Source organism: Microdochium trichocladiopsis (genome assembly GCF_020744255.1).
Source record: "Microdochium trichocladiopsis strain MPI-CAGE-CH-0230 chromosome Unknown B0I36scaffold_7, whole genome shotgun sequence".
Lineage (NCBI taxonomy): Eukaryota > Fungi > Ascomycota > Sordariomycetes > Xylariales > Microdochiaceae > Microdochium > Microdochium trichocladiopsis.
This window is the reverse complement of record NW_025763550.1, coordinates 1682085-1706800: the sequence shown is the minus strand read 5'-3', so window position 1 is coordinate 1706800 and position 24716 is coordinate 1682085. Positions and strand designations below refer to the sequence as shown.

General features: G+C 56.9%; 7 protein-coding genes and 1 non-coding gene across 8 annotated transcripts; 2 read left to right on the top strand and 6 right to left on the bottom strand.

The window, feature by feature from the left end:
- Window positions 1–695: 695 nt before the first annotated feature.
- On the bottom strand, window positions 696–5111 carry B0I36DRAFT_247629 (uncharacterized protein; the record flags this gene model as incomplete). Its single annotated transcript, XM_046150322.1, has 4 exons — window positions 696–1545; window positions 1608–2530; window positions 2595–2836; window positions 2903–5111. The coding sequence occupies 4 exons, from the start codon at window positions 5109–5111 to the stop codon at window positions 696–698; spliced, it is 4224 nt and encodes a 1407-aa protein (XP_046010501.1).
- A 3074-nt stretch (window positions 5112–8185) lies between these two features.
- Window positions 8186–10453, bottom strand: B0I36DRAFT_292366 (WLM domain-containing protein). The gene is made up of 2 exons (XM_046151770.1): window positions 9895–10453; window positions 8186–9665 (listed from the first exon to the last, which is right to left on the bottom strand). The coding sequence occupies exons 1-2, from the start codon at window positions 10070–10072 to the stop codon at window positions 8422–8424; spliced, it is 1422 nt and encodes a 473-aa protein (XP_046010500.1). The 5' UTR covers window positions 10073–10453; the 3' UTR covers window positions 8186–8421.
- A 581-nt stretch (window positions 10454–11034) lies between these two features.
- On the bottom strand, window positions 11035–12630 carry B0I36DRAFT_364871 (DNA polymerase ligase-domain-containing protein; the record flags this gene model as incomplete). Its single annotated transcript, XM_046159050.1, has 2 exons — window positions 11035–12012; window positions 12097–12630. 2 exons carry the CDS (start codon window positions 12628–12630, stop codon window positions 11035–11037), a joined length of 1512 nt encoding a protein of 503 aa, XP_046010499.1.
- A 325-nt stretch (window positions 12631–12955) lies between these two features.
- Window positions 12956–13079, bottom strand: B0I36DRAFT_t116. Its single transcript has one exon. It is a non-coding gene; the product is annotated as a tRNA-Leu (tRNA).
- Window positions 13080–14401: 1322 nt separating this feature from the next.
- On the bottom strand, window positions 14402–14883 carry B0I36DRAFT_364870 (uncharacterized protein; the record flags this gene model as incomplete). The annotated part of the gene is made up of 2 exons (XM_046159049.1): window positions 14402–14629; window positions 14749–14883. The coding sequence occupies 2 exons, from the start codon at window positions 14881–14883 to the stop codon at window positions 14402–14404; spliced, it is 363 nt and encodes a 120-aa protein (XP_046010498.1).
- Window positions 14884–15714: 831 nt separating this feature from the next.
- Window positions 15715–16683, top strand: B0I36DRAFT_220138 (RNase P subunit p30; the record flags this gene model as incomplete). The annotated part of the gene is made up of 1 exon (XM_046149021.1): window positions 15715–16683. A coding segment is annotated over one exon (969 nt), but the record flags the coding sequence as incomplete, so codon positions are not given.
- Window positions 16684–18350: 1667 nt separating this feature from the next.
- B0I36DRAFT_142106 (uncharacterized protein) lies at window positions 18351–20033 on the top strand. The gene is made up of 2 exons (XM_046148387.1): window positions 18351–18583; window positions 18652–20033. The coding sequence occupies exons 1-2, from the start codon at window positions 18521–18523 to the stop codon at window positions 19801–19803; spliced, it is 1215 nt and encodes a 404-aa protein (XP_046010496.1). The 5' UTR covers window positions 18351–18520; the 3' UTR covers window positions 19804–20033.
- A 753-nt stretch (window positions 20034–20786) lies between these two features.
- Window positions 20787–22768, bottom strand: B0I36DRAFT_364867 (uncharacterized protein; the record flags this gene model as incomplete). Its single annotated transcript, XM_046159048.1, has 4 exons — window positions 20787–21495; window positions 21559–22208; window positions 22269–22295; window positions 22367–22768. 4 exons carry the CDS (start codon window positions 22766–22768, stop codon window positions 20787–20789), a joined length of 1788 nt encoding a protein of 595 aa, XP_046010495.1.
- Window positions 22769–24716: the final 1948 nt, after the last annotated feature.

Genomic DNA, 24716 nt, shown 5'->3' with positions numbered 1-24716 from the left:
AGAGAGCACAGACACAGCTCCCCTGGCCTTGCGAGATTAAGAATGTATAGTTTAGAACATAGGTAGACGGCCAGCTACCATGCTGGTGAATTTGGTTAACGACATTCACGAACGTAGCTCGCCATCAAGTAGCCTGACGTTAGACCGTCTTGCCATAATAAGCCAACATCGAGAAAACAAAGAGCATGTTGGATGAAATGTTTGTATTGCCACCTAAACAGTGATGCTCCCGGCTATGCCGAGCCAGTGTATGCCTCTATGCCGTACGCCAAAAGCCGCAAAACAGCGGCTTGGAGAAGATAGTATTTTTTGTCGTCGCCAACGCCTCATATTCGAGTAAAATGCCACAATGCATCGTAAATGGGAGCGCGTACGGTTCCGTAGGCTTGAAGTCAAGTCAGGTAGTATATGTCGTGTTCGATGGGGGAATTAAAAGCATGAAATCCATTACCAACGCCCAATCATGTCATATCGTGTTCTCGTTTTTCCACGCAGCTGCCGGCCCTCTCGTGTACGTCCAGTGGGGGGAGGACAAACATGTGGCGCCATGTACTTTGTAGAGCCGTCCTACTCGGCCTGACTCGCTTGTGGGCACCTTTTTGTCCTTTGCGATTTGACATCATGCGAGAATGCTTCTGTTGCCTCCACAACGTCGATATGCCTGCGCCTCGGAAGAACTACCTGTTGGAGATTTGTCATGACTGTCGTCGTGTACTCCAGTCCTGTGTTTTTGTCCTCGCATAGACAGGTCTTGTGCCCTCTTGGGTCGAGAGCCTCTCAATGTTGGCCTCAGTGAGCGAGTCCCCTTCAGGAAGGACATTGGGCGAAGCTGAAGTGGACATCTCTCCACTGCTGGCAGCGCCAAGCAATTTATCGTCTCGCAGCTGCATGGCCAACTCATTTGGATCCAGCTGACGTGTCGCTTGAGTCAGCCCGAACGGAAATCCCGTCATCTCGTGAGTACCAGGTCTCGGGACAAAAGGCTTAGGGGTTGGTAAGCCCTGCCGTTCGTCTATCTCCGCATGAAATGTATTGCCGCTCAACGGATGCAGGTCTTCATGTGTCTCAGCCGGCGAGTGAAATCCGGTCCGTGGGATGTCTGTGCTTAAGCAGTGATCGGTCGATTCGGAACAATCCGAGTGGGATTGCGAGCGCGAGAGGATCGGCAGTGCTCGTCGTTTCGTCTTGCTCCACCTTATGAGCATCTGCTCTAGAGTCTGACTCTTCACTGGTTTCGCGAGGTAATCGTCCATGCCAGCTTTAGTGCATTTCTCCTTGTCACCCTGTATGGCTGACGCTGTCATGGCGACAATCGGGACGTCTTGCGCGTAGGCTTTGTAAGGCAGGTGATGTCTGAGGATGTGCGTGCAGCGGTAGCCATCAATTACAGGCATCTGCACATCCATTAGGATGATGTCAGGCTTCACCAGGGTGCCCTGCTGACAAGCCTCCAGGTACTCGAGCGCTTCTTTGCCATTCCACGCGGCAGAAACTTTGAATCCGAGCTTCTCAATAGTTTTCGTGGCGATCTGCTGATTGATTGCACTAGAAGGGAGGTTAGCACCGCGGACCGGCGCGAGGTGTCGCGTGCAAGAGATATTACTCACTTATCCTCTACCACGAGAACTTGGATCTTGGCTCGTTCTGACCTGGGGAGATCTTCAGCCCTGACGCCGAGTGGTGAAACCGGCATCAGTCCTTTGTACGATCGGGCAATAGCCCCGTTGCCGTACGGACCGTCAACGGCAGGATTGCCGCCGTGGTCGTGGTCAGAGCTGTTGCATGAGACGCTCATCTCTGAATGCAGACGATCAGGCAACGGACCTATCTCCACGAGAGACGCGTTCTGCGGGCTGGTTGATTTGGTGAATGGAATCCAAAAGGTGGCAGTGGTTCCATTGCCAGGGGACGATTGAAGCTGCATGCGCCCCCGCATCAAGTCCAGCAGATTCTTTGAGATTGTGAGGCCAAGTCCCGTGCCGCCAAACTTTCGTGCCGTGGAAGGGTCGCCTTGGCTGAACGGCTGAAACAACCTCTTCTGCACGTCATCATCGATACCGATGCCTGTATCTTCGACGACGAACTTGATTTCGATCGTGTCCCCGTATTCCCTCTCCTTCAGCACGGAAAAGCTGACATGACCGTGATTGGTGAACTTGATGCTGTTTGTCAACAGATTGGTGATGATCTGCCGAACACGGCCTGGGTCCCCCAGAACGACCAGACCGTCGGCGATGTCCTGCGATATGTCCGACCGAAAATCTAGGTGTTTGCGCTCCGCAGCGAAGCTCAGCATCTTTGATACGTCCTGCACAACTACTGATAGTGAGAACTGAACTTCCTCAATGTCGAGGTGACCTGACTCCACTTTCGAGAAGTCGAGGATATCGTTGATGACGGTAAGAAGTGCATTCGCGGAGCGACCGATGTTCATGGCGTACTCCTTTTGCTCATCTCCGAGCGGCAGATCCAGTAAAAGTTCGGCCATCCCAATAACACCGGTGATGGGCGTGCGGATCTCGTGTGACATCTACATATATATGGGAGGTCAGTCCAAGATCGCGCGAGCGTGAAGCCCTGGCTGGTCCACTCACGTTTGCGAGGAATTGGCTCTTCAACCGACTAGCCTCTTTCGCAGCTGCCTCGTTGGCAAGCAGCTGCCTTTTTTCCCTCGCCTGAATCTTCAGGTCGTGTTCCCTCGTCTTGAGTTCCGTGACGTCTGTGATGACGGCGATGACACCATCGAATTTCTTTGATGTGGAGGAATCACTAAATTCGTCGCTCTGGGGATTATGATCTTGGAAAGGTAGAAACCTGGTCCGGTAGAAGCGGTTCCCTGTAAAAAAACATCCTTGTTAGGGGCTAGCTTCGCCAGGACGAACTCTTCCTCTATCGCACTCACCTAAACCATGCTCATGAACGATGTCGCGAGCTTGGCGGTCAGCGAGAATGTCATGTAGACCGCTAAGGAACTCTTTCGCCTCGCCTTCTTTTGTGTCAGGGTTGATCTCCACAAAGACCTCGTCAACCTTGCGGCCGATGCATTTCCTAGAATCAAAGCGAGAAGCGTGCCCCTTCTGCCGATTCCACACCATGGCTCCCTCCAGCATCGTCAGTCGACTTTGCCGGTCTACAGTGAATATAGTCGTCTGGGCATGGCTGAGAACTGTTTTGAGACGCGAGTTTGTCTGTTCGGCGACGAGCTGAGCTTCAAGTGTCTCGTGGATATCCGTACAGGTTCCGAACCACTTTGTGATTTCTCCCGTCTGCTTGTTCCGCAGGGGAAGAGCACGCCCAAGCATCCAGCGCCATTCGCCGTCTTTGCTGAGGCACCGATATTCAGTCACGTATGGATCACCGGTGGCCAGACTGTGCTGCCACCGTGCCGCTGTTGCTGCCATGTCATCGGGGTGGAATGGGTTCTTCCATCCCAGACCAAGCGATTCGTCTGGAGTCAAACCCGTGTACTCGTACCACCTGTTGTTGAAGTAGTCGTGCATGCCGTCAGGTGTTGTTGTCCAAATCATTTGCGGCATGCTGTCACAAATAACCTGGAACCGCTCCTCGTCCGCCTCCTTAATCTGCGTTATTTCATTGGTCAAAGGCGTAACATCACGGCAGGTCACAACTCCCGCCACGACTTCACCCGTCTCATCGTCTGTTATGATTTCACCGAGCATGTCGTAGATGATTTTGCTATCGGTCCTCCGGTTGATCATGCCGACTCGCATTCCGGAGAACGGCGTTTGCTCACGGAGAAGGACATTGATTGGAAATTCGTCCGCAGTGAGCATTCGGCTGAAGTCCTCGGTCCAGACGTCCCAATGAGCAAGCAAGTCGAGCCCATCAGTACTGGCAGTGGCCCTGCTGTCTTTGATCAGTTCTCGGGCCGCTCTGTTCAGCACTGGGGCAGTGCCGTCTTTCCACATCGCCAGGATTGGCATCTCGGTGTTGTCCAACAAAGCGTCCTTGATGACAGTGAGTTTGAGCAGGGCTGATGGGGTTGAGGAATGCGACAAGCGAGGTGGAGGGCCCATCGGTGGGAATGGTGCGGCGGAAACTGCCACTGTGCTGGGACTGATCCGGAATGAAGTCGAGTTCGAGCCATGACTTTGACTGGAATTGGTTGACGGGGGGTTTGAACTTGTGATCGACCTGCGCTCCGCAGCTTCCAGGGACGAGGGCCGCGCAACAGAAATCTTGGGCCCTGCAGAAAGCGGTGGCGGTGAGTCGGTATTAGTAAAGGTCAAGGTGTAATAAGTCTGGTGACCTTCCAGTTCCCATATTGTGATGAGCATCTTCGCGCTCGTGTGCTTCGCTGCCTTTGACCTCGCATCACTGGTTGGGTTGAAGCCGGCTGACAAAACAACCACGTCAACGGCGGAGCTTTGGCTTTTCGCTCCAGTCTCTTTCGTGGGCGAACGTGGAAAGTACGCGTTGGCTTCCGAAGGCGTCGGGGTGCTTTCGCTCACAGATGTGGCGGCGGAATCAGCAGCCTCGACCTGCGACACTTCTTGCTCGGCAGTCAATTCGTCAAAGAAAGCATCCCAAGATATCCACACGGGCTTCCCCTCGTCGACCAAATCTACGCCGACCTGTGAAAGAGTCTGGCCACGAAGCCTGTCAACTACGGCCGACGGGTCGTCCAGACCAGCTGACAAGTCATCCAACATGCCGAGCAAGCGGCCCATAGCACTGTTGGCCATGACCACGGTTTTGAGATTGTCCAGGACCAGTATGGGCACCGGCAGGAACTGCAATGTGGAGAACGCCAGTTGACCGGGAGTGATCATGGGCAGCGAGAGGCGAAACGGGCTGGCAGAACCTGACCTCGAGAGCTTGAGGGGTGCGCCGCGATCAGCGCCCTCTTTGGAGCCGAAGAAGTGATCATCTTGCGTATTGGGCGATGATGGTGATAAGTCGGTGGACGAGTCGGACGGAGGCGTTAAATTGTCGGCGCTCGGGATTGATATGGTGCCCTTGGCAGAGGCCTGAATCCTGGAGGTGGGAGTGATGCCATCCTGGCTGTGGTGGTTGATGATGGGCGAGCCCGAGGGCGGCCGAGTCTGCCGGGGTCCTTGCGAGGCACCGTCGCCGGTCGAAGTCTTCATGTTGACTTAAGACCGGAAGCGACCACGTCCGGAGAGCGAGGATGGCAATGTGCCGCAAACCATCTATGTCCTGGCCAGTGAGAACGCCATCGACAACGCGGCCGGACGACGGGGGATGGTGGTTCGCGATGTTCTGGCAGTTTCGAACCAGTCACGGTTGCAACGGGTTCTGGGGGGGCGGTAGACCAGCGCATGAGGCTGGGAAGGATCAACTATGGTAGGCGGAGGAGAGAGTGTGTGGGCAGAGCGCCGGCCCTGTCGACAAGCTGCACAAGGTTTTGCTAGTCGATGATCTGTATCTCCATTCGGGGTATGTGGAACAGCTGCTGCGGCGAGGGGCGGTCTCGAACGCTGGAGGCGCGGCGCTGCGGGCACATGTGCGCAGTGGAGGCCAGGGGGAGACGCTGTCTGTGCTGTCTGTGTTCCCGGTGCCAGTCTGTGATGGGATTGTCGGACTGTGCTGTGCCTGCTGGTGGGGAATGTCTCTTCTAGGCCGTGACGAGTCGAGCACCTCCACCCACAGACGAGTGCAATTGGGTTGGGCTGCAGGGTCTGGCCAGAGCTGCTAGAGCCACTCGATCGTGATCGGATCGGCGCCGCCTGAGAGGCTCGCTGCCAAGGAAAGGGCTCGGACACAGCGGGCCGTTGTCAGCCCCCGGGCCTCTTCTAATGCTGGGCTCTACTGCTGAGTGCTGGAACGGCAGGTCCTGTAGAATGAAAATTGCCCTGGGAGCAAAGACATGCCAATTGGGAGGGCGTCAGATGGACAAGCTACCGTGAAGAACTACAATCTTCTCATAGCACTGCGCATTCCGATCGTTTTCCGTTGTTCACTGGTCACTGTGTACGCTGACGGCGCAAAAGGCTCCAGGCCTGCTGTAATAGAGGGGCCATCTCAACCAAGTCGGAAGGAGTTTGGGTGGTCCCTGGATCAGTTGCTGGACCAGACGTACGATGAGGATTGAGTTCACAAGGGGGTGAGGGTGCAAGAACCAGGGACTATGGGGTTCCTCCCATCGAAGGGGCGATGCCTGGCAGGGGCAGGGGCAGGGGCAGGGGGTCCCAGTCGCGGCGTGCCTCAAACAAGCATGGCCGCCCACGTCTTTTCCCTTTGTGTGTCGACAATCGGCACAGCAACAAACACGAAGCAAAACCTGAGAGACCAGAGGACACCGGTCTTTCCACAAATGCAGGTCTGCGTGCTTGCTCGCTCATCGTGCTGACCGGTAGACAAGCTTAAGCGTAAGTGATTAGGGGTTGGAGCTGGCCAACAAGTCCACAATTCACAAAGCCCATGCCTCCCAAGCTCCAAGGCTCGGCCTCTCCTATCCACGGTCGATGCAGATCTGCGGATTCCAGGGTCCGTTCGTGTCTCGCAGCGGTCCATCAGCACCCGACCAAATAATCATCATAATTGCGAAGAAGCGGGCCCTGTCCGCACTGGACATTCTTTCAACCACAGCGCCCGAGCACCCAGTACACGGCCGATACTAACGGCGAAGCCCTCATCATTGCACATGGAGTCTTGAGACACAACAATTCATCGTCGTTGCATGCTGCACCTCCGGAGAAGACGCCGATTGTGCCTGGTGTGTTTGGCCCACGTCCCGTATCGAGCGCACAGGGGGGGCGTTCATCAGCGCGTCAGAGTGATCATCTTGCGCCGATCTCTGGACCCCGGAGGTTCGACCGAGACCGCTGAACAGGTGTGTGTGCCCAGGAACAGGGGAAAGACGCGCTCACCTTCACGCTCATGAACCCTTAGTGTCTTGTGGACATTTCGCTGCATTGGAAGAACGACCTTCTGGCTGTGCACAGCGACGAGAAATGACTATTCTCTCAGTGGCCTACATCATGGTTTGTCCCGTCCGCGATCAATGGGACCCAATGCTCGAGTTGCGCGGCATGACGACTGCTCAGTAATCGCCGCTTTCGCCATCCAAACACAATCCTGACCGTCAACAGCCAGGGCTATTTCAGAATGCTGGTGGTTGCGAATCGGGGAATTTCGACCTGCATACCTTGCTCTGTCAACCTAGCACCCACAACTCAAATGACGTACATGGCGGTCACCTCTCTGCCTGACAGCAAGCCACAAAGCTGCTTTCTGGGATACCCGCCCCGTCCTGGCCTCGTGATCCGGCGCGCGGGATCGAAATGTTTCGGCACATTCAACCACTTCGCTCCTTCGGTTGAGCTCCGGCGACTACGCCCACAAACGTCCACGCAGGTGTGGCCCTGCGGTCATTGAGTCTGAAGGTTGGGCCTTCACGATCTCGATGCGAGGTCCTTAGGGTGCAAAGGCCCATGCTAAAGGTCCGCGCACGACGGGCTCAAGGGCTCGACAGGGCATGATTGGAAGAGGCAGTGTGTCTCCCACGTGCGTGGGCGCCACCAGGCACCCCAGCAGCGACGATGGTCTCGGCCACAGCAGGGCCAGCAGCAAGCCTCAGTGGAGCCATGGGCCAAGCACTAGGCCGACAAGAGACAATGGCTTAACTCTGTCGGCGGGACGGGGGAACCATCGGCGGCGAGATGGTTAATAATGACGTTGCAGGCGCCCGCCACGAAAGTCGGCTTCGGACACAGTTCCACAGCCGCAATGCGCAAGCTGTCAGACTGTTTGCACCGGCAGGCAGAAAGCCAAATCGCGAATAGCCCCGACCCCCAGGTTCCCGGATCTTCACATGAAATCACCTCGTCCGCAGAATGCGATCATGAGTTCATCCAGGTCCGACGCCAGGGAGCGTGGGCCATGGTGGGGTCTAGAACATCTCAACACCAAATTCGGGCATGGGCGCGTGCCGTGCCATGCTCGACGGCTGTTTCCGTTCTTCTTCGGGACAAGGCTTGCATTTCACAGGCCCTGGAATTCGCTGGCTAGCCAAAAGCCAGCGAATGGTCTCGGACCGAGTTGCATCATCGTCCTCGTCGTCGTTATCCTCAACGAGTAATTGTGATCGTGACTCGCACAGCAGCAAAGCCCTAGAAATGAGCGCCAACAACAACGACGGCATCATCGCGATCCTGCAGTTTCCTTGCGTGCACAGAAGCCCATGCGGGGGGGGGGGGGCAGTGGTGACGTCACAGGCTTCAGCCTCGTTGTCATTGCTGCTCTAGCCCCAACGAGGTGATTCCGAAGGAAGTCTAAACAAAATGACCAGGCCACCATCAATTGTGTTGTCCCAGCAGACATGAGGCATGAGGACTAATGCGAGCATTTTAATGTCAGAAGCCTATATTGTCAACTTTCTCGAATTATGCCGTAGAACTGCTTTGCGATTGCCACAAGCTGCCCGCTCGAGCTAAGCTAAGCCGAGCTGTCTTTCACCTTGCCGCACAAGTCGCAGCTCCACCATTGCCGCTCGCGCACACGCCCACAGAAGCTACACGTCCACGTTGCCGGCGAAGACTTCGGGTGTGGCGCAGAGGAAGCTTGTGTTGCATGGGTTACTCGGGCTGGCCCGCCGCCAATGGGTGTCGCCGACAACGTGGACGACAATGATTTGGTGGCAGCGTTGTCGTTCCTTCCGCGCCGGAGCACCCCTCCAGGGCTTGTCAGATCTATTATGGTTTCGGTGCGTTTGCGCTTGGCGTGATTGGAATTATCGGTTGCTGTAGTCGTTGCTGGCGCTGTCGTGCCGGCTGGGTCATCATCATCGTTTCGAGAGTTTGCTACACGACGTTCTGTGCCACATGCATCGCAGCAGAGATATATCGCTGGGTTTTCCAACGTGCACACTGCGCACGACCACTTGCTACTATTGCTCGCTGCCTTTTGGTCATTATTCGTGCCCGCTGCTGTGCGCGTCCCAGTCCGCGCACCTTCTCGCAGTGTGGAAGAGGATTGACGGGTCGGATGTGTTGCATCTCGTGACATCGACGTAGGGCTCTCGCCGTCCTGAGGTATGTAAGCTGTCGGGGGGACGTATGCATCTCCCAGCCGCGCCTTCTCGTCCTCCTGGACGAGCTCCCACAGTGCCTGCGCGATAGCGGCCTCGTTTGCAGCGTCTTCTTCGGCCTGGGTACGGAAGCCATTCCTCGTTGCCGTGTCGGCGATGGCCCGGATCTCGTCGGCAGACTGCTTGTCATTGGCGCAGCCCCGGGATATCCTATTATTCCGGCGGGCAGCGGCGTCCGCTATCGTGCTCCGTATGTCACGGTCTGGCCGTGCCGCCGAACCCCCAAGTCTCCGGCCACCATATCCTCCGCCGGCCGGATGCTGGCCATGCTGCTGCTGCTGGCGCCTTCTCTGCTCCGCCGAAGCCCTTGCTAGCCGCCTTGCCTCGTCCATGGGGAGCCTCGCGGAGCCTCCTAGACGATGACCCTGCGACAGGAAGCCCTCGCCCGTGTACCCCTTCATGGCGAGCGCCTCGTGCTCGTCACGGAGCTGGTCCCACAGGGCGTGGAATTTGCCATCGTGCGGGCCGTGCACATTGTGCGCGAGCTCGTGCAGCATGGTGTCGACGACCTGCTCCAGCGGGAGGAAGAGCGAGCGGTCGCTCGGGTACCGGAGGCGCAGGCATATCTTTTGGCCACGGTTGACATTGAGGCCTAGACGGTGGGTAACTTCTGTCAGTACGCAGGTAGCCAGCGATGGTCGGGGTATTGGACTGCTGTCTGCTGCTGCTGCTGCTGCTGCTGCTGCTGCTGCTTTTGGTATGAACCATATGAGAGACATCATCAGTGCGGATCCGCGCCCGCACTAGGGCCCCATCTTTTCTGGTCTTCCCTTTAAGCTGTAACAGACGGTACTCTCAAAGAAATAATATGCTTGACATACCTAGCAGATTCTCCTGGTTGGGGTAGAACTCGGTAAGCTGCCGGACGGTCCATCCGCGCGCCCGCATCAGGGGCTTGACGAGGGACGCAATCTTCTTGAGCGTGTGGAGCGCATCGCTGGCGCGCGGGAAGTCGGCGAGGTGGGAGTACGAGAGGATCAGGGGATCGACCTCTGGCATGGCAGATCAATTGCCTGTTTGTGGCGGCAATGGGGCTCTTGACAGTCGAGAACACGACCTGGGAATGGGCTTGTTGCAAGGGTGCGGGTTTTGCGCACTTGCATAAGATTCTGGGATGGGGATCTTTTGATTCCCAGGCAGTTGTGCCAATCTAGGCCAGGCGGGTGGTCGTAACTGGTGGGGGCCTCGGGAAGAGAGGGTCTGGGCCGTCCCGGGCGTGGTCTTTGGGACGGGTTGCCGAAGCGCTTGCGCGGATGTTTTGTTCCCGACAATGTGCCAAGCGATAGTGGCTCTTTGGCGATGCTGTCCTGCGGGCGTGTGAGAAGAATTGCGAGGAGTAATCGTGGAAGGTGAGGATGTCACGGGCGAGAGTAAAAAGAGCGAACGTTGGTGGTGAGATGCAAACGCAGCGCTGGTGGCGCTGTGGCAGCGGGTGTGGAACGCGCCAGAAGCGCTGCCTGGAGTTCTGTTAGCGCCACTGCTGGTGACAAATGCATTGTGGCCAAGGGGAGTCACGACCGCCTTATACACAGCTCAGCAGAGCCGGCCTTGATTTCTGCCTGACTTGGGCATCGGAAACCTCCGTGTACTCGCGGAAGAACTCACCTCACGAGTAACTATAATTTTAGAAATGAATTCGTGCGTCGTACCCTTTTAGCAAGTTGTCAACCAAGACCCAGACTCCGATGACAAAAACTTGCACACAGACAAGCTTTTACAAATTCAAGTCAAACGGAAAAGGATTCGAACAGTACCTTGTTTATATACTGGCGTATAGCGCCTCTTTCTCTTTAGCCATATTTCTGAAATTAAGTCTTAGGCGATATTGTTGTGCTGTAGGCAGCTGGTCGACAGCAATGCTCACACTTACACACTTGATGCTGCCAATTATGAACAACCAGTGTGACTTGAAACAAGCCATATTTACTTGGCAAATGTCACATTGATTCCGGTATGACGCCTTAATTCAAAGCTGGCCGCCACCCCTGCCGATTAACATATTCCACAACTCCCTCGTCGCGGAGAATATCCGCCCCCCGTCTCCCGGTGACCACACTCCTTTCGACATCCACGCCTCGTACATAGAAAGGATAATCGAGTCTGCCATCGCGACCGTCGTCTCGCTCATCCTGATGCCCATGCGTTTCTGCCTCCACTCCTTTGTCACGCGTCTCCTTCCTCACCCATTCCACTTTCTTGCCATTCTTTCCAGGACCCTCATGGCGGCCTCTATACCGTCTGGTGAACCCACAAGCCTCCCTGTCCAGCGACAAGTACCAGCGCCGCTGGTGCACACTGCCAATCGAATTCTGTGCGCCCGTGTAGGCGTTGGTGCGGCGCACGTCCTCATCCTCGAGCTCCCGCAGCTCCTTCTCGAGCGCGGATATTCCCTGGTGCTGATCCGCTTGTACGATAGGCGCGTCCACGTCTTCCTCGCCCTCGTCTTTGTCTTCCTGCTTCCCACTGTGTTTGCCATCTTCCTCTCCCTCCTCCTCTTCGTCCGAGCTGGTCATGATCGGAACTTTCTTGTCTTCCGAAGCTGTGGGCAGCCCTCTGCGGCGCCGTTTCCTTGGTGCCTTGCCCGCGCTTCTCCGGCTGCGCTGCCGGCCCGCGGCATCCTCGCTGCGCGTGAGCCTCAGGTTCAGAACGTAGTTCTCGGGAAGGCGGGTGCCGTGCAGCTGCAGGCGGATCTTGCGGTTCGCGAATGCTCTGTGGAGCTTTTCCTGTTCCGTCAGGACACGGCGGCGGCGGCTGGTCCTAGTGCCGCCTGCATGCTCATCGCCGCTGGCGGGTGAGCACTCCGAGGATGACGAGGAACGCTCAGAGTCCGGGTCAATGGCTGGCGCGTACTTGCTGCGGCGAGGCAGGATTGAGTATGTCCCGGTGTCCCAGATGAGGAGGGAGCCTGTGTGTACCGAGGCCGTCTCTATCAAGTGGTTCTATGCATGTACCTATGTGTGAGTTGGATTTGTGTTTCTAGACAGCGCTGATCAAGGGTTGTGACTCGATCGAGTAGGACTTACCCAGAGACAGTGTATCCGGGTCTCGGTGGCATTCCTGTTCAGCCGCACGCTATTCGGATCCCCAGGCAGACCGTACATGATTGCCCATGACGCACTGCTCGTCTCGTTTATCTGCAGCCTCAAGTCGTAGTGTGTGCCAGCCACGGGGTGGTCATGTTGGTGAATGATGAAGTGGCTGCCCTTGGCATTGCCAGAGTTGCTGTTGTACAGGTGCTGGTAGTTGGCGACTGGCAGATGGGGACTCTGGTCTGGATACGGCGACAACGTCGCCCGTTCAAGTATCCCGCTGAAGTATGCCAGGTGGTCTTCCACCTGGGCATTGCCTGCTTCAACATCTGCAGTGGCAGGTTGAGTTGGCCGTACCTGGACTCGTGTCGCAGATTCCTTCTCTGCTTGCTCTCTTCCTTTGTTGACCTGGTCTGCCGGTACTGTGTACTCGACCTGCCCTGGCAGGTCGATTGTCCACTCCAAATTCTTCTTCTTTATAAACGGATTTTCAATCAAATCTATTCCTAAAGTGCGCTTGCTCGCCATCTGCGAAACCTGGGTGGTGTAGGTGGTGTATGTGATGACGTAATCGAACACTTAGCTTGAAAGACCACACAGCATTGACTCCTGGGTTTCGCAAGTTGGCCAGGCACAAAAAGGCATGCCCGTATTAATAGAAAAGACTTCTGAAATGGCAAGTACGACTGACATGGAAGCAGGACAGGAGCTCCAACACCGCGTCGCGCGGTGTTGGGACCCGAGTTGAAGGTTCAAGGAAAAGTGGGACTGTGAAGCCACCACGAGCAGGGGTTCGGAAAAAGTACCGGCACCAGCAAAAAGAACCGGCGCAGCGACCGGCAAAAGTATAAGTTGAGAAGAGTGGGATTCGAACCCACGCAGGTTGCCCTACTGCGAATTATTGAACAGGTTTTTGACTCGGCTAAGAATAGTCGATTCTCCTGAACGCAGCGCCATAACCGCTCGGCCATCTTCCCAATGGACAACTGTATTTCTACAGTTGCCCGATTTTGTTGGGGGAGAGGACCGATAATCCCATATATATACGCTTGAAAAACTTCGGCAGAACAGTCTGTCTTGGAGATACGACTGTAAGTCAAGCTGGCGAGGCTGGGACTTCCCGTTGACAAACAACCACTCTCCAGGTCGATGTACTCGCGGTTATGGCGCTGCGTTCAGGAGAATCGACTATTCTTAGCCGAGTCAAAAACCTGTTCAATAATTCGCGCGGCACATAGAGCTTCGCTCTATGTGCTTCGCGCCAGTTATGTGAAGTGTGTAGCCCACAAATGGCAATGGACTTCATGATAAGACCTGTGACGTTGATGAAGCAAGTGTTCTGGCCTGATAATTAAATTCACTCAGTAAAGCGTAGCATATGGCTCAGACGGCGGCTCTATTGCTGCTGCATCATAATCTGAAACCTCTCCTACACTGACATCCTCATTCTCACGCCCTCAGACACTCCACTACCTCTGCGACCTCTGCTACCTCTGCTACCTCCCTCAAGCTCTTCAACCTCTCTCCACCACTCTGCACCTTTGAATGTCTCCGGTTGAGACCATGTGCCTGTTTCTGAAACCATCGAATCCCAAACATTTGGACCTTCAACAGACCGGCAGATATCCAGAGGGTCCCGACACCTGTGGGTCAGACGCTTGAAGAGGCACACGTAATCAGGTGCACGACTTCTCAAATCCAAATTGTTTCAAGTTCCACGAGCACGATGCGTAGAGTGCAAAGCATGATATCCACAGGGTAGACTTCGCCATGAGTTGCGCGCTCTCTGATGCGTATCCGCGCATAGACGTGTAGCGTACCTTATATAAGAGGCCGACTACACGAGGCAAGTGCGTCCCAGTCCTCCATGCACCCAGTATCCAATCTTCGCATACTCAGCGTCCGATTCGAAAACGAACTGGGATATTATCAAATTCAGTACCTAATAGCAGTCATTGTGCCGTGCGACAACGCCAGACCATCTCCCAATGGTGGCAGGAATGATATCCTGGAGAAAGATGTGCAAACCAAAAGAAGTTGGAAAGAAAAAAAAGAGAGAGAAACAAAGGAATTAAAAGGTTTCTGCCTCGTAAAGACCATTTGTACACGTCGGTGCAGGCCAGTTCATTTATGTGCATCGCCACCCACCAGCTTTTCCATCACGACGCAAGGCGCGAGCATGCCGTTGAGCCTCCCCGACAATGCCCAATCGCTGTCCACACCCGTATGCACACACGCACACATGCGCACCGCGCACGCGCGCGTAGGGGGCCGCTCACCACCTCACAATGTTATCGTGTTAGCCGTACCGCATGCCCTGCTGCTGCTGCTGACCCGGTGGCGGTCCTCCCCAGCCCGGTGGTGGTCCGCCTTGGTGATGCGGCTGATATTGCTGATTTTGTAACGGGACCTGGCCGCCTCCGCCTCGCATGTTCAGCACGTCGGGTCTGTTCTCGAGGGGCTGCGCAAAGTTGCACACGTTGCAGATGACGTCTTGGTAGCCCTTGAAGGAGAGCGGGAGGACAGGCTGTTGGGATCGAGAAAGGGAGCCTCAAGGTTAGCTTATCTGGGTTCCAAATTGACGACAGGACATGGGGAAACAGCAACCAAGAAACAAGGGGTCCGTTGAAGGGAGGAAACACGCACAATGAAGCAGAATGTGAACCACGGGTTGCTCTTGATGACGTGGTTGCGGCAGTTGTGGCACTGGCAGGTGACGCTCTCGTAGCCCTCGACCTGCTTGCGAAAGGTGTGCTCTCCGCAGGTGAAGACGAAACACATGTTTGCGACTACGGCGGCGGCGACGACGATGCGCAGGTGCTGGCTGTGTGCTGGGTGTCGCTTCGGGGGTGTGCCTAGCGAGAGACCGCGATGCACACTTGCGCTGGCGGTTAGGTTTGTGGGATGACGTCGGTTCGCAAGCGATGTCGCAGGTGCTGTTGGAGCGCTGTCGTTGGGCGGAGCGATTGCTGTCGTAACAGGACCCAGAAGAAACAACGAAAAGAGGTTGATTGCCTGGTAGGAAACGTGCCTGGCGATGGGGTTGTTTGCGCATAAGAAGATGGAGCAAGGGCCGCCCTGCCGGCTTGGAAGAGGGTCCTCGCTCGCCTGCCTTGCACAACTCAGTCCGTGAAGCTCAAAGATGCATCCGCGTCAGTCCGGGGGGGCTGTGCGCAGCAGCCAAGCCAAGCCGCCTGCTCAGTGGTGGCGACACTTATGGAGGTAGCCCATGGCCTAGATGTGCCAGTGAATTATAGTTGGGTGCATGCAATGTATCCAGGTTATGGAGGCCACAATGAATCACTGAGTACGCTTACATAGTAGCTCTCTGGCTGATCCTGTTCTTGCAGCGCGGTCGGTCCGGGCAAGTGTGCATTGGGAGCTGGACAATGTACACACGACAGGCCTCTATGCACGTCTCCTCGCAGACCCCACTCCCCGGCCTCGGGACAAGCACCACCCTGGGAACCACTAAATTTTTGTGACGGACGGCCGCCTCAGCCAGCAGCCAAAAGCCATCTCCAGGTTCACAGTCTCGCGGCAGCCACGACGACGACGACGACAACCCGCAGACTCTGACCGGTCATCTCCTACACAATGCACCTGTAGACAATGCTGTACGATCTCAACATCGCGTGGTCGCCCACGGCCACCACCGCCGAGCTCGAGCGCACCCTGAGCTTCAGCGCCTCGCTCGGCTACGACGTCGTCGCCCTCAATCACATTATTCACCCGCCGATACCTGCGCAGACGGTCAATCCTCTACCGCGGCTGTCCCCTCCTGATGATTCTGCGAGACCGTCGACTTCGGCACCAGCACAGGCACAGTCCAATGGCACGGGCGCGCAGCCAGCCGTCCTTCACCGAGCTACGGTGGTCATGTCAGATCCATCGCAGACACACCGGCTCGTCCAGCTCGCAGCAGCCTACGACATCCTCGCCATCCGCCCACTGACCGACAAGGCCTTCCAGAATGCCTGCCTCAACATGGCCGAGCCGTCACTCATCTCGCTCGACATGACCCAGCACCTGCCGTTCCACTTCCGGCCCAAGCCGTGTATGGCCGCCATCAACAGAGGCCTGCGGTTCGAGGTCTGCTACTCGCAGATGCTCACGGCCGACGCGCGCGGCCGAGCGTCCTTCATCGGAAATGTCATAGAGCTCGTGCGTGCCACGAGGGGCCGGGGCATCGTGCTCAGCTCCGAGGCAAAGAACGCCATGGGACTGCGGGCCCCTGCCGACGTCGTCAACCTCCTCGCAGTATGGGGCCTGGGGACCGAGAAGGGCAACGAGGGTCTCGGCAGCATCCCGCGCAGCGTCGTGGTCAACGAGCGGGTCAAGCGGACGGGCTTTCGCGGCGTCGTCGACATTGTCAAGGTCGCGCAAAAGCCAGAGGGTGCCACGGGGCAGGAAGGAGACGACATGGACACAGGAGATGATGCTGGGGTCAAGAGGCCAAAGAGTAACGCAAATGCCCAGGAGAAGAAGAAGAAGCGGAAGCCGGCGGAAGAGAACAACAGTGACGCCACTCGCGCAGAGCCGCCCATGAGCAAGAGACAGGCGAAGAAGCTGAAAGCAGCAGCTGGGCAGAAGCCATCATCAGCAGCATAGGACCGTACGACGATGGGAGGCACCAAACGGACGGTAGTGGTTAGCATTTCTCGCGAAACAAGGCGTTTCAGGCGTGGTCTTTTGGGTTATGGACATGATATGGCGTAATGATACCCCCTTTCCTACGAAGCCGACGTAGGTCAGACACATAGAAGATCGAGCACATGGTCCGACGGGAGTGCTTGCCAGGTGTCTTTTGTGGTTCAATCAATGTTTCGGACATTTTTCCTTGTTTCCAGGCCCACCGTGGCGAGCAGAGCGTCTAGAACAATCGGCCATCGTATGTGTGTATAATCAACCCTGCTCGACGGGAGCAGGGGGAGAAGCGAGGGGCGGTGATGGGTTTCTGGCCCCCATGTTTGGTATGAACGATGAAGTGAAGAGGCCACGGAGGGCCGGAGCATTCCGAAACGGTTTCTTGTGGCGGCCGGGAGCACAATCGAACGACTTTGGCTTGTGCCGGGGGCGCCAGTGCGACATGGCGAGCGCCTGGTGAAGCACCCGGCCTGAAACGCGACCCAGCACCAAAGACCAAAGTGGCCGCGCCATGCCAAGCACAGCGCATCTCCAGATCCACTCGGTCTCCGCCGGGCACGCGCTCTCTTTCTTGCAGTCTCTCTCACTCTCCCTCTCCTACTCCTTCTCTTCCTTTCCTTTGAACCTGCAACCTTGGGGGGAACCTCCCAACGTCGCTCCGATCTACGAATTGTGAGTCCTGCCGCAAACACTCAAGTGCAGGCTCTCGGTCGCCGCATCGCAAGCTCCATTATGTGTGCATGTCTGCCTGCCTGCCTGCCTGTCTGTAATGATCAAGCACGCCAAGCACGAAATCGACGCGCGGTTACCTCAAGATCAGATGATGTCGGGACACCAAGAGTCTGGGATGCCTGCCACCTCATGGGTCCCTGCTGCCTGCACTTGACGCTCTGGATAATTACGCTGCCCAGGTTACAATGCCCGCCCAAGCAGCGGCGGCACAGCGTTGATGCACAGCCAGGAAGCCATCGTGGTATGCCCGCCTAGCCAGGCGAGGCAGGGATCCAAAACGTTGTGCGTCGACAACCCATGCCCAGGGGCCTGGCGCACCCCGGCCCTCACACAGGGGGATCCGACCAGGGGCTGCCACAGTCTTCCACCACCACCACCACCACCAGTCTGCTCTCACACAGTCTCAGCCCGTCAACTGCCGCCTCTTGGGACAGTCGACTTGCACTATGTCGCTGCTGGTGCTGCTGCGACTGCCGCTGGCGCCGAACCCCCGGCAGCACGAGGCGGCGCCCAGTTCGATCGCCCCTGGCATGCGAGCGTGGGAGCCATACCCACCTCGGCCTTGCCTACCCACGGAATTGAAGCTCCTGCAATATGTCAACGCCTTAACCATCATGGCCCCGGTGCCCGCCACCGTCCCAAGCCTCTCGTGCTACTCCGCTGCTTTCCGTCTTTTCTTCCCCTGTGCCCATTCGTGAGACTTCTTCCCGGTGTTCTGGAATTCTCGTGTGTTGTCGTCGACCCCTTCCGAGGTCATGTCTTGAGGTCACCACGGCCCGTTCACTCTTTTCCGTCCGTTCCAGGGCCCCTTCTTCGCTTCTCAGTACTCGCCATTGTCCTCTCGGACCTTCTTGCCTCGCCTTGTTCGTGGTCGAGCTTGCTCCCGCAGAGTGACAACAGTACACCTTTCTATTGCCTACAGTAATACAGCTGGCCTGTCTACAACAACTTGTTCTCCTTGCCGAGCGTCAACTTCTATCCTCTACGGTTTCGAATAATATCACAAGAGGCCGACTCCACCGCCTCGGACTCTTTCACCATGAAGACCACCGGTACTGGAGGCGCTCTCGTCGCACTTCTCTCTCTCGGATCGCTGGTTCAGGTAGGGAGTCAACTTGGGGGATAAGGGCGAGGGACATAGGACACGAAGCTAACCAGGACATCGCGCAGGCGGGAACATTGGTTCCAAGAGGGAGGAATGCGGCTCGTAACAACACGCCCCGGGTGCTCACGGTTCCCAAGCCTCCTGCTAGTCTGCCAGGCACCATGAGCGCAAGTCTTGCTGCAAGCGCAAGTCTTTCTGGAGCCCTTACTGTCACGGTGACCGAAACAGCCGCTGCCGTCACAAACTGTGCTTCGACAGTCACCGTCACGGTCGCGGATCCGGCAGCAGCAGCAAAGACCGTCACGTCGATCTCTACAGTCACCATTGTGCACACCGTTGCAGCTGGCGCAGGAGCCCAGGTCCCTCCGACATCCATCCCGCTCATGCATACGATCCCGACGTCTGCTGCGACGACAAGCATCCCGCTCATGTCCATCATCCCGACGACAACTCAAGCCTCCGCAGCCGTTCCGTCTTCTGCTGTCCCTCCGGCCTCAGCTGTGGTGTCAAGCTCGGCAGCCTCGTCCGCATCCGCGTCCGCGTCCGTGTCAACCAGCGTCGTCTCGGCATCATCCGCCTCCGTCGCTGCTCCGCCTGCGTTGACTCCCGTGGTGCCACCTGCAGACGCAATCGTCCAGCCCTCTGTGCTGCCTCCTCTGGTTTCGTCTTCGGCTTCAACTTCCGCATCAAGCTCGGCGTCAAGTTCGGAATCAAGCTCGGCATCAAGCTCGACTTCGTCTGCATCGTTGCCTGCCGAGTCAGCAGTGGCCTCCACGCCAGCCGCAGCACCTCCCGCGGCCACCTCAGCAACTGAAACTGCAATCTCCGCCTCGACTGAGACTGTAGCGTCATCTTCGACTGAGACTTCAGCGTCTTCTTCTTCTTCGGCTGAGACCGCAGCACCTTCTTCGTCGTCCTCGTCAGAGCAGTCGAGTTCCACCCCGACTACTTCCAGCTCCGCGACTTTGGAACCGTCATCCTCGACGTCGACGTCAGTCCCAGCCGCAGCAGCGTCCACGATTGATCTGGCACCCGGAGGAAGCCAGGCGCGTCCTTCCACGTCTTCGCCAGTCGTGACGCCGGCACCCGCGATCCTGCCCGGCGCAGCCCTGCCCGGAGTCAACACGTTCCTGACGGCCATCAACGAAGGTCCGTCGGTCAACCTGGGCGGGCAGCCTCTGAGCAGTGTTCTTGATCTTGGCAGCCTGGCAAAATAGGGCCCTAGCAGCAGCAGCAGCTTGGGGACACGCGGGTAAAGCTCTTTCTCTCTAGCTTTGCCATGGTGGACCTCCGCCGGGAGGACCGGGTAGCTAAGGATAATGCGGAGAAAGGGGGTTATTATTCTAGGATATTCTGACTTTTCTCGCGCGCGAGAAGGTCAATCTATTGAATTTTATACCTTTTTCTTTCCCTCCCGCCCCCTCCATTGTTCCCTCCCAACTCGCATGTGGTCTTTTTTTCTCTCTTGTTTTTAACTTACTTCTATGGATATACGGCCTTTGTGATTTTCATATATACCATTAAACATGAATTAGAAGGTGCAATAACCCGGGGCCCCTTTCCGTTTCCGTCTCTGTACATGGTCGATATTATCATCATCGTCATCATGTTCCCGTTCCGAGTGTAGTGACTTTGTCTGCTTACTTGCTGGCTGTTGTGCTGTGTTTGGTGTGGAAATTATGATTTTGCGTGACGAAGAAAGAGAAAGAGAAGAGACGGGGTGGGGGGATGTAACGCACGAGGAACAGTAGAACAAGCTACACGTCCCGGATACATGATACATGGAACAAACCAAGCCGGGAAACCGTTGGCGGAACGAAGAGCAATGAATGGCATTTCACGTGGAGAAAACAACCCCAGCAAAGGTCTTGAAACCAGGGAGGGCGAGGGGCTAAGGTAATGCGGCTCGCAATGCAGCTCGCCCTCTAATGGAGTCGTCCGGCATCCGTCGTCGTTTGTCATCGTCGTTATGTACATGATTGAAAAAGAAAGCGGAGGGGGGGTATAAAGCCAGATCCATCCAGTCAAGAAAAGAAATCCCACCAACCATGCCGGGGTTGCCAAGGCCCGGGCCGCCCCCAAAGCGGCCAATACCACCACACATCGGATGATGAAAGCCTGCTCTTTCGTGCCGACCGAGCATGGCGTCTGCTTGTCTAAGGCGCGGAAGAAATATTTCTGCGACCGATGAGGAGAGTTTCTACGTTCTCAGCTGCGACGACAAATCGTCCACCTTGACGCTCCTCACGCCCTCGGGCATCATCATGAGCCACTGCCGCCAGCGCTCCACGTCGTGCTCCTCGCGGCCGCCGCCAATGTCGTCCGTGAGCCGGAACGTAAGTGACAGCTGCCTGCCGTGGCTGCCGGTCGCCCCTTCGAACCCACTGTTCTTGGAGCCGGATAGCTGGTAGGATGGCGCGGACAGCGGCGGGAGCTGCAGGCTGTCCATGCGCGTCAACGTAATCGGTGGCAGTGTCGGGTTGCTAGAGATCTGTATATGTAGTGGCATCAAAGGGAAAGCGCGGTTCGAGGAGAAGTGCTTGTCGCCGGGTCCGCCGCCCGCGCTGCCGCCCTGAGACGACAGCAATTCCGAGTACGAGAAGAGAACCCTGGAATATAGCTCAGCCGTCGACAGCTTGTCCTCAAATATCCGAGGGGATAGCTGGTGTTGCGTGCCACCACGCAGTCGGTCTAGGACGAGTCTTGTGAACCCTGCACGGGGCGCAAGCCTGAAATAGTCTTCGGTAGTTGACGCGGCGAGGATCTCCAGGACGCCTTTTTGTCGCGCTATTCGTGATGATGGGAAATATGCAGTATCCATGATCACAAGCGTATCGGAGCATGCCTCCTCAAGCTTGTGCTGAATGCCGCTCCAGCGGATCGTAGGGGTAGCTGCTTTGTCCAAGGAACTGGTCAAGTCTTGTTAGCACGCGGGCTCGTTCTGCGATATGGGCCTGTTGTTCCATGCATACCTCGACAAAACCATGTCTCCAGCATGATCGAGGAAGCTGAATCCAATATAGTACACAATCTTCAGACAGTCCCAGCTGTCATGCTTCTCCATGAAGTCGTCAATGTGGCGCGATAACCATCGTGATGGGTTCTTGCAAACCTCAGACTTGGATGTGGGGATACTGACGCCCTCGCACTTGTACGCATATCGTTCTTCGAGGACGCCACAAAGCTCCCTAACGCATGACGAGACCACTGCGTCGTCGTCGTCCTGCCAAAAAACAAGGAGAACGTGGCCAACCACATAGCGGCGGCTCCGTCCGGGAATCAGGATAGACGACACCGACTTCTCGAGACTGGACCTGAACGACGAGAATTTCGGTATCGGTGGCAGGCCGGGTGACGCAGCAGCTATTGGAGGTATCGAAAGCGCCTTGTCTAGCCGAGGCGCAGATGGCAGTGGTGTTCTGATCCGCACGTCGCTGGAAGGTAGGCGAGATGTCGGAGCAGCGACGGCTTTGGATGCTGCGGAAACCGAATCAACATCCATGCGCTGCGACTCGCCCGACGACTTTCGCCGGTGGATGTTGGAGCCTGGCCGGTGGTGCGGAGGCGATCCTAGGTCCTGCAGTGGACTTGTTGATCTGTACTTCCGGATGGCGTCTTCCCACTGTGTCCGGAAAAGTCAGTACTGATTCCAGTCTTGTAGTCTAGAGAGAGGTGTTGGTACCGTCATATCATGATGATGCGGACTGCACTACGTTGAAGTGTCAGCGGTGACTACATGTCGAGCAGTCTAAGCTGTCAGCAAGGTCGAGAAGTACTTACTGCGACTCTACGCCGCCTGCAGTCCGCACAAGCACCCAGCTTTCGTATCAGAGCAGCCTTCTCCCTTTGCTGAGCTGAAAGCGGTCCAGTCCTCCTCCGACTCGCCCTTCGATTTTGCATGATCTCAGCCCCATCCTTGACGGAAAAAATGGACTGAGACGCCTCAGCACCAAAGGTAGTTGCTCCTGCCTCGTCTGCCCTAGACCCATCGTCGTCTGTGAGCTCGGTGATGCCTGCAACGGATAGAGGGTCCGAGGTTCTCCTGATCGGCGACAGTGATGTAGGCCGTTCTCTGGGTGACAACGCTGGCTCCTGATCACCCCGGCATGGGTCATATGGAATGCGGTCCGCTGGCGGTTTCGTCTTTGGAAATGCTTCCGCCAGACTCGGAGCAGGATGCATCCTTCGTCAGAGCTCGCTAGCTCCGACGCTCGGCCGTGGTGCGTCGTAATCAGGGACCACACCGCAGCCAAGACTGTGCAAGTATTAAACACAAACCCAGTGTGGTAATAATTAGCACCAGGCCGTCCTGTAGATGGATACTTTCTTCGTGAAAAGGCGAGTGTCCAGTGACTGCAACAACACGGCAAGACGCCGAGCTGGGGAAAAGTCCGGTGACCTCGGCCGTGAACAGACTGGACCACGAGCTAGGACGGCCCGCACGCCCGAGGATGCCCGTCGGAAGCAGAGCAACAGATGTTAGACGCCTAGAATTGTCGTCACCGATATGCCGACGGACTTGGTATCGAGTCCTTGGATGAATAAGTCCAGCAAGGTGGCACAAGCGCAAGAAGAGAAAAAGACAAGGCAGGCAGGCACTGAAACACCAAAGAATTGTGGACGAAGAAGGGAAACGACAGCTGGGCAGTGGAGACGGGCAGGCGCGCCCCAAGCCACATGAGATGCAAAGCAGGGTGACGGCGAGGTTCGGTGACGGGGCCTGGTTTGCAATCACAGAATCCAGCAGCAGCTGGGCCGAGAGGGGCACAACGCGGGGGCCCTCGGGGCATGGATAAGGTCGACGATGGGGTTGGATCTCGACGCTGTGGGATTGTCCCCGGCTCCAGACCGAGAACGTAGGCAGCGGGCCCATACCTCGAGGATGGACAGACGGATGTGCGCCCGATCCAGGCCGGGCGCCGTCCCCCAGGCTGGCAAAGCGTCGGGCGGCTGGCCCTCCACATTTGCAAAGGCCCCGCGGAATCATAGTCGCGAGAGATGGCATCAAGTGAGGGGGCCGGCGGCCATGAGCCTATCCTATGTGGGTGTTGGCGGCCCGCGTGCTTACACGTCAACCGCGTCAGGCTGCCTATGCCAGCCCGCTCTCCACCACCTGCCACATGTGCTGCTGTTGCTGGAGGGAGTGTTGGACGACTTCAGACGCCGCGCGCCCAGACACAGATATGCTTTCGATGCCCGCCTGCCCGGGGTGAGGGCATCGGCCAATCACCCAGGGCTGTCCATCGTCGAGGCAGGGCGCATGCAGACGCGCGAATTGCAAGCCGGCATACTCTCGCCCTCGGCCTGATTTGACTGACCCAGACCCCAGGCCCAGGCACATGACATATGCAGCTTCCGACTTGCCTTTCATGGCACCGCTCAGCCGAGAGCAGGCGGCACCGGGGGGGTAATAACCTTTAGGCTCAGCTCAGCTGCAAAGGGCGGCGAGGTGAGCGGGCGGGTTCCGTCGAGATGTGGAGGCCGGCGCAAAGTGCCCCGGCTTTCGGCTCATTGGTCTCGCTGTTACCGAAGTTGCCGACATGGGGGACGTGGGGTCGACCAGCAAGCAGCAGGCAGGCAGGTATATTTCTGCCTCATGCAGGGCCATCTATGCTGTGCATCTTGAGCAACGTGGTTGGTGGGCAATCTCCGGGTCTGGTCGGCCAGCCACTTCATTTCAGTCGAAGCTCGCCATCCACCGGGCTCGTGGTGAGCAGAGATCGAGCCCTGTGGCTCACCAGCGGCCTTGGCCTCGATCGCAATTACTCAGTCCAGCCTTTCGCAGCCCTTGGGCATGACTCGAGCACGGCTTTCAGCCGCGGGCAGACAGCTGGGAGACTGCAGAAAGCCATGGCCGCGACTCCCTGCCATGAGTGGGATTCGGCGGTTCTGGCGGTGCCTCTGGCTGCTGGGAAATGCCACCGCTCTAGAGATGACTTGACCTAACAGGTGTCGATTTCCTTGAAATCGAAGTGAGAACAGGCAAGAGAGGGCCATTTGCGGCCCCGCTTTTGTCACAAGATAGCCCGTGTCGGTTCGGATGCGCCTCGGCACATGTTTTGGTGGGTTTGACCTGCCCACTGTCGATAACCGTAAATCGGCACAGGGCGCTTCCCGCACATCATGCCTG

Coding starts and splice junctions, on each gene's coding strand:
- B0I36DRAFT_292366 (XM_046151770.1), bottom strand. CDS start 10,072: ATGCCAGAGGTCGATCCCCTGATCCTCTCGTACTCCCACCTCGCCGAC. Junction 9,666..9,894: donor CAACCAGGAGAATCTGCTAG/GTATGTCAAGCA, acceptor CCCACCGTCTAG/GCCTCAATGTCAACCGTGGC.
- B0I36DRAFT_142106 (XM_046148387.1), top strand. CDS start 18,521: ATGAAGACCACCGGTACTGGAGGCGCTCTCGTCGCACTTCTCTCTCTC. Junction 18,584..18,651: donor CTCTCGGATCGCTGGTTCAG/GTAGGGAGTCAA, acceptor GACATCGCGCAG/GCGGGAACATTGGTTCCAAG.